Source organism: Rutilus rutilus, assembly GCF_951802725.1.
Source record: "Rutilus rutilus genome assembly, chromosome: 1".
Taxonomy (NCBI): Eukaryota; Metazoa; Chordata; class Actinopteri; order Cypriniformes; family Leuciscidae; genus Rutilus; species Rutilus rutilus.
In genome coordinates this window covers 8,883,894-8,891,406 of record NC_140209.1, presented here as the reverse complement: position 1 = coordinate 8,891,406, position 7,513 = coordinate 8,883,894, and the positions used below count along the sequence as shown (strand labels likewise).

The window sequence follows — 7,513 nt, the reverse complement described above, 5'->3', positions numbered from 1 at the left end:
CAATTGTCTTTAAGGTTATTTATTTTCTTGCAAGGAAAGGTCAGCAGTCATACAGTCATTACAAAGAGCTTGCAGAGTGTGACCACGAGTGGGGGCATCTTTCCTTCTTTATAGTTGTTCCTCCCCCAAGGCTGTTTTCCAGAGGGTAAATGAAGATATCTCTCTGCCATAACTAACACACTGTTTAGATTTGTCTCATATTAATCATATTATACCCTTGAATGGAGACTCTCTGTCTCGATCATACACTTAGTCACACATTAACTTTTGTCAGGTCATATACAAGGTCATACACATACATATTCATAAGGGTATGTATCAACACTACATTAATCTAATTACCATCATATTTCTAAGATTCTATAAATATAATTAAATGCAAACATATAGAACATATTAAACTTCTTCCACAGTGACTAACTTTTTCACATTATAATTTTACTTGTTTATTCATTTATTTATTTATTGGGATTTATTCTAGCAATCTCTGTGTGTGTTTTTGTTGTTGTTTTAACTCTTGGTGCCATTTTAGGATGCCAAATTACTTATTCTAACTTGTGTTAGTGTGAAAAAAGAGAGACTGTGGAGTGATACACAAATTATAAAAAAAAATGGTGTTTAACAGGCGTCACCAAGTCATTAACTTGTCATTAACAAAACACAATCAAAGAAACAAAATGAACCTTCTTTAAAACACATTTATTACCTCCATTGAACATTTCTAAAGGAAAGTAAATGAGTTAAAGGTGTTTCTTCTATTGATTTTTCACATGCTGGTTCACTTCACACACACAAACGGCTTCTTTATAGTACATTGGTCATCATTCCAGTTGCCATCTGTTGCAAGACAGAACAAAATATTTGTTTTTATCATTTGTGTTAATCATTGTTTTAATCATTTAATCATTTGATTATATATAAAAATAAAAATAAACGAATTGTTTATTTAGTCTATTTAGATAGTTTATGAGCATTAACAGCAGTTACTTACTGCCATAGTTCATCTCAATGCAGTTCTCTTTTCCACCATTGTTATTGGGCTCTCCAGACGACCATATTTCATAGTTCATTTTGGATCCATCACTCCAGAACCAAACTCCCTCCTGTGAACAGAAGAGAAAAAAGACATTGTGTTTATGTCCACAGCTCACATGGCTTAATTTTATCTTTATTCATCTAAAAGATTATTTCACATTAGCATTGACCCTGTCTCCACTTTAAAAATGTCAGAAATCTAAACAGAAATGAACAGAAATTATTTCACAAACAGGGTATCAGTGAAGAATATGTTAAAAATACTTAAGAAAGGGCTTATGTGGTGGTGCCCATCTCATGGTTGCCAATGCCCTAAACTAACTATTATAAGAACCAAAAAAAAAAAAAAGATAAAAACACATCTATCTTTACGCATTTTGAATTTTTTTTTTTAATGTAACTGTAAATGCCCAGTAGCACAAAAAGCATGATCAAAAAAAAAAAATTGTATACTTGAACAGCATCATGGCCTCCGATCCAGGTATGAGTTGAGGCCTTAGTTTCAGATCTAATCAGGTTCTGTATAAAAGCGTACTCCTGATGGCTGTGCACAGAAGCAAGGTTCCCCTCCATCTCCAAACATAATTTCTGTAGAGGCGGAGACATGAACAAACACCACTATTTATAATAAAAAAAAGGTATTATTTTAAATTAATATTCCAAAATCTGTGACATGCCTTCAGTTACCATTGAAATAAGTTTTACTCGTGCTGTTTATTTTTTGATTTGGTTAAGTCTAAAATCTGCCATTAGAGGTGGGACTACTTTTCTAGAAAATGTTCTGGTTATACTGTAGATTTAGATTAGATATAACTTCACATATATAAAGTTTTTCAGTTATCCTCTCATGATAACATGAAATGTGTTGTCTTTATTTTCATACCATTGTGATGTTTTATTATCAGTGATATATGTTTACATCCTAGAGCTCCATTGTAATTTCTTTACTGTTAACATATTTTTGTTTTTAAACTGAGGAACACGATGAAATTATTTTCCTGCAATAATTAACAGGTGTCACAGATGTTTACAGAGCTTAAGTTGTATTTAACCAAAAATATACTTATATGATTTTTATGTCATATTAGAAGATGAATGTATCATACCTCTGCATCACTCCATGTTTGAAGGTTATTGAAAAACTTGAAGCATCTGCTTCCAAAGGCAGTCCACCCGTCCATACAGGCTGTTAAAGGGAAGTTTTGTGTGTTCTTTTTTTTAACTTTTTTTTTACCATTAATGACCTTTCATGTAATTAAATTAATAATTTAAAGGTACAGTATGTAACTTTTGTCCCTTTACCGGTAAAAAAACAAAAAGGCATGCAACATTGTTTTGGCGACGCTTCACAATAGATGCTTTACAGTGAACTCTGTTAGACAGTCTATCTGTTCAATAAAACACCTTTGAGTAATAAAAACACCATCATCTCCACTTCGCTTTTACAACTTTTCAAATCCCTCAGTTCTCTCCATCTCCTAAAGCCAAGCTGATGTTGATTCTTGTTTTATCACGAGCTCTGTCTCGTTCTCTTTTCTCCAGCAGACTCTCGTCTGTTCGGTGTTTGTTTAAAACAGGTGTGAAGACACCCATAGGTGTGTTTTTTTTTTTTTTTTTTTCAAAGTCTACAGGGTGAATCTCAAGAGGTTGGAGATTTAGCTGCTCCATCTCTTCCTTTCTTGCTCATGTGAAAGCTAACCCCTGCCACTCACACACCAGACACATGGCAAAGTAGCCGGAGCAACTTTTCTCTATTTACGTATATATGACGAGACACGCACGGGCGAGTGACGTATACGCAATTACCCATGAAAACTGGTCCGACAGGTCTAAAATATAAACACTTATAACAGGCTTACCATAGTGAACCAGTGAATCATGTTTTGTAAGAAGGATTGATGATGTATTTGACTCATTACTTACAATTTTGTTTATTTTGAACAAAAAAGCTACATAGTGTACCTTAAATAAAGGATTAAAACAATATTTTAACAAAGAAACATCATGATGTGAAAATACATTTAAGATGTTGCACTAATCAAAGTATTTTGTTTTTGTTAACCTATGGCTCCACCCTCCCAACACCATAGCAACGTTTTGCACCATCCATAAAATAACTAAACATAACATTAAGGAAAACATTTAATAATTATTGCAAAATTGCCCAAATTAAAACATGTAAAAATATACTGTGTATTAAACTTCACCAGAAAAAAACAGGCAAATAATTGAAATGCAAAAAAAACGAAATTACTTTAACACAACAATATTGATACACTGATCAATAGCAATACACCACTCACTTGTGTTCTATAATTATTTAGTACCCTATCAAGTGTATGAGAGTAACTATTACAGCAATATTTCATATGAGAAACATGCACACACCTGCTGATGGTGTAGTCTGGCCAGAATCCCCTGGTGTCAATCCACTGCCTGCCTCTGAGTCCGATGTGTTGTCTTCACATGTACAATCAGACATGGCATTGCCACATACCATTATAAACCCTTTTGAAACTATTCTATATAGCTTAAGCTGTAAACAAGAAGTAAACACTTACAGTTGGGACTGGGGCTTGCCTCTGATGCTTCTCTTCCTACAGTAGCATTTGTCATGTGTATCTCCAAAAATGTGTCGTTTGCACCTGTCATGATTTGACATGTTTGAACCATTAAAGGGATAGTTCACCCAAAAATGAAAATTCTGTCAGTAATTACTCACCCTCATGTTGTTCCAACCCCGTAAGACTTTCGTTCATCTTCAGAACACAAATTAAGATATTTTTGATGAAATCTGAGAGCTGTCTCACTACTCCACAGGCTTATGGACACTATAACTTGCTGGCCCAGAAAATGTATTAAAGACATCGTTAATATAGTCCAAGTGACTCCAGTGGCTCAGTCTTAAGTTTATAAAGCGACAAGAATACTTTTTCATTTCCTTCTCTCTGGGCCTCGAGTCTTTTCACGTAGTGTTTTTGCGTAGCGCGTCTGTGTTGCACGTCACACGCATCACACACATGACCAGCATCGCCCAATAGTGAGCCTACGTGGTGACGTGCAACACAGACGCGCTGCGCAAAAACACTACGTGAACTCACTCGAGGCACAGAGAGAGAATGAAATGAATAGTGGAATAAAGTCGTTATTTTTGTTTGTTTTTGCGCACAAAAAGTATTCTCGTCGCTTTATAAACTTAAGATTGAGCCACTGGAGTCACTTGGACTATATTAACGATCTCTTTAATACATTTTCTGGGCCAGCAAGTTATAGTGTCCATAAGCCTGTGGAGGAGTGAGACAGCTCTCAGATTTAATCAAAAATATCTTAATTTGTGTTCCGAAGATGAACGAAGGTCTTACGGGGTTGGAACAACATGAGGGTGAGTAATTACTGACAGAATTTTCATTTTTGGGTGAACAAACCCTTTAATATAAAACTCTTCAGCATAAACAAACAGATTCTCATAATCTACACACCCAAATCACAATCCCTGTCAGTTATTTATGTATGCATAAGTTTAATTAAACTGAATTAATGTAAAACTCATAAAAAAAAAAAAAAAAATTATGTTGAAACTGTTTTTTGGCAGGTCCACACTGGTTATCAAACTTGTCATGGTTATGACACTATCACTTGGTCAATTACACTAAACAGCCACCTCTGATAATGTTTTTTTTTTTTTTACTTTACTATGCTATAATATTCCGCTGCTGAAATGAGCATTACGTGTGGTAAATCCGTCCCGTGGTGCTAATATGCAGTCACCGTCATGTTTTGCTCGTGATGATGGAGCGACCAGCTTGTAGTAGAACAATTAACCCCTTAGTAACATACCTGTATATTTCGCTTTCTTTTTCTCATCCTGTTTTCTTTTTATGATACTGAGCCCCTGATGGCTTTGACCTTTTCGGCTATGACGACGTTCCCTGCCGCCTTCTAGGCTACATCTCATTTCTCTAACAGCAGCGGCCACTATCACCAGGGAGACTTGTCACTCAGATACTCGCAAGTAATCATAATGCCTCGAAATAGCAAAAGTATGAAATAATAATAATAATAATAATAATAATAATAATAATAATAATAAAATACATATAAATAAAACAAATCTATTGGTGGGGCGGATCTCCAGCTGTTTGGGCTCTAGGCGACCACCTAGAATGCCTATGCCTAGAAACGGCCCTGCTACTACTACTAATATTAATAATAATAAATATACTACAGATTTAACATGTGTATTTGTTTATTGTCAACAAATACAAATATAAAATACATTCATAAGAATCAATAACGTTAGCTAATATAATTGTTGTTGTTTTATTGTCTAAATGTCATCATAATAATTAAGAAACAAACTTAGGTTTACTTTAGTGCACATACTGTATTAGTTCCTTCTTCTGATTAGTCATTACAGAATCCCAGGTGTGCTATAGTTCATGTTAAAATATCAGTTATGATGTGAAACGTGGAATAACTCTTACCTGAAGCAGTCAAAGCTATGAGAAGACAGAGAGACAGGTAGACAGTCCAGGCCACCATTGTTTCTCTGAATACTGAAACAGAAATATACAGAATTAATTATTACAAAGTTTTATTTTTGTGACACGAACCAGTTCAGTAGTTCAATGTCAACGTCTGGATATTGTGTTGTGGAGCGGAGCCCTGGTTCATCTTTTTATATACTGGAAGGTAGTGTGTTTATCAGCATCATCCATCACATGCTCTTCCTGTGCAAACACTGTTTTTGTATAGTTTGAACTTGAGCCACTTCTGTTATAATACCATTATTGTGTTGTGTCTTTTATGTGTGTTATTGGTATGTATACAGAATAAATAAATAGATATTATTCATCTATTCTGTAATTGCATCAGTGTGCATGTTTTACAGTATGTACATGGTTTATTACTCACACTCTTCATAAGATGCTCTTTGTTCTCCTGGAATGAATGGAGGATTGTTGCTGTCATCAGCAAATATGTACAAATATTTACACTGTAAAACCTTGCTGTAAAAAAAACTGCCACATTCTGACCGTAACATACATTTTCCATTAAGACTGTAATGAACCGTAGATACCGTGGAAAACAATGAATTCTGGGTAATATTTGTTGTTTTCGAGAAAGTAGCTTACTGGAATATACTATGAATGGTATGACCTTTGAATACTGTTCCTTCATTAATGAATAACTACACAGCAACAAATGAGTAATACACTATTGACATTCTAATAACTCTGCTGAATGTGGTAGGTCACTATTAGCTAACAAAGATGGTCAGGTGATACATCACTCATCATCATAAAGTAAAATTGACTAATGTGATCAAAAGTGGTTGCTTGTTATTACAGTTTTTCTCGATTGCTTAAACACTATAACCAGGCTTTTGACCTAAAATTTCAAAACCATAATGCCATTTATCAAAAAGCACACATAACATAACTTACCAGTTTTGGAAATGTTGTTTTGAATTTATTGCACCAGTGTCTGAGACAATGTTGTAGTGTGTGTGATTTTGAGGGCTTATGTGTCCTGTCTGAGGGCACTTGCAACACCAAAGTCACTGGCTTGATTCCCAGGGAAAGCAAGAACTGATAAGAATGTAGATGTGTACCTTGAAATGCAATTCAAGCGTCTGCCAAATGCATAAATGTAAAAAAAGTTTTTTTTTTTTAAAATAAATTAATTAATAAATGTAAGGACGATAACTATGAAGATAACAATAGATACATAGCTGATGAACGTGTTTTGGATATTGATATTGCTATTTACCTGTTTCAAAGAAATATTATTTGCTTGTTTTTAAGTTAATACCATATAAATATGCTGAGTATGTGTCAGGAACCCACATAGACAAACTGGCTTTCTCAACAAGTCTATGGGAATTATAGATGTGGTAGATGTGCTCATTGGCGCCAACACTACGCAAACAAACAAAACAAAACAAACAAACAAAACGTAACCTTTTACGTAGTCAAGGGTATTGACTATTATCCTCACTGCAGTGCATGTAACATTGTGGAAATATTGATGATGTATGTCTGTAATGTGTATATGTATATATATATTTCTACAAAACGTTTTGCTCTTGTTAGGCTTTTGATGATGATAATTATGTATATTTGATGATGACAATTATGTATATTGTGTTGATTTATTTGAGGTTGTGACTTATATTTTCTTAACTGGGTATTTATGGCAATGTGTTGGATATTGGCATTTAAAATATTATGACTTTAAGAACAACTGATCATGTGACAGGTAATTAACATGAGAGCTCAGACCATTAACTGAGCGAACCTGAGGACGCTATATGCGAAACGTGTTGCTCGCTTTGAATAAATAAAAGAGTAAAGTCAATAGTGTGCAGTAGAGTGTTTTGAATTTTTGTCTTTTAAATCCGTTCCTGCCATCTACCTGCACCTATCAGGCTGTGCATGGACAACGTGATCTCATGAGAATATGCGTGTATTTTTAC

At 34.4% G+C, this 7,513-nt stretch overlaps 1 protein-coding gene across 1 annotated transcript; it reads right to left on the bottom strand.

Moving 5' to 3' along the window:
* Positions 1–770: 770 nt before the first annotated feature.
* Positions 771–5,694, bottom strand: LOC311287159 (galactose-specific lectin nattectin-like). Its single transcript, XM_084403806.1, has 7 exons — positions 5,520–5,694; positions 3,597–3,680; positions 3,424–3,495; positions 2,142–2,221; positions 1,489–1,623; positions 992–1,103; positions 771–837 (listed from the first exon to the last, which is right to left on the bottom strand). The coding sequence occupies exons 1-7, from the start codon at positions 5,575–5,577 to the stop codon at positions 779–781; spliced, it is 600 nt and encodes a 199-aa protein (XP_084259932.1). The 5' UTR covers positions 5,578–5,694; the 3' UTR covers positions 771–778.
* Between the last annotated feature and the right edge of the window lie 1,819 nt (positions 5,695–7,513).

Coding starts and splice junctions, on each gene's coding strand:
- LOC311287159 (XM_084403806.1), bottom strand. CDS start 5,577: ATGGTGGCCTGGACTGTCTACCTGTCTCTCTGTCTTCTCATAGCTTTG. Junction 3,496..3,596: donor GGCAAGCCCCAGTCCCAACT/GTAAGTGTTTAC, acceptor GTACATGTGAAG/ACAACACATCGGACTCAGAG. Junction 1,624..2,141: donor AAACATGGAGTGATGCAGAG/GTATGATACATT, acceptor CCGCCTCTACAG/AAATTATGTTTGGAGATGGA.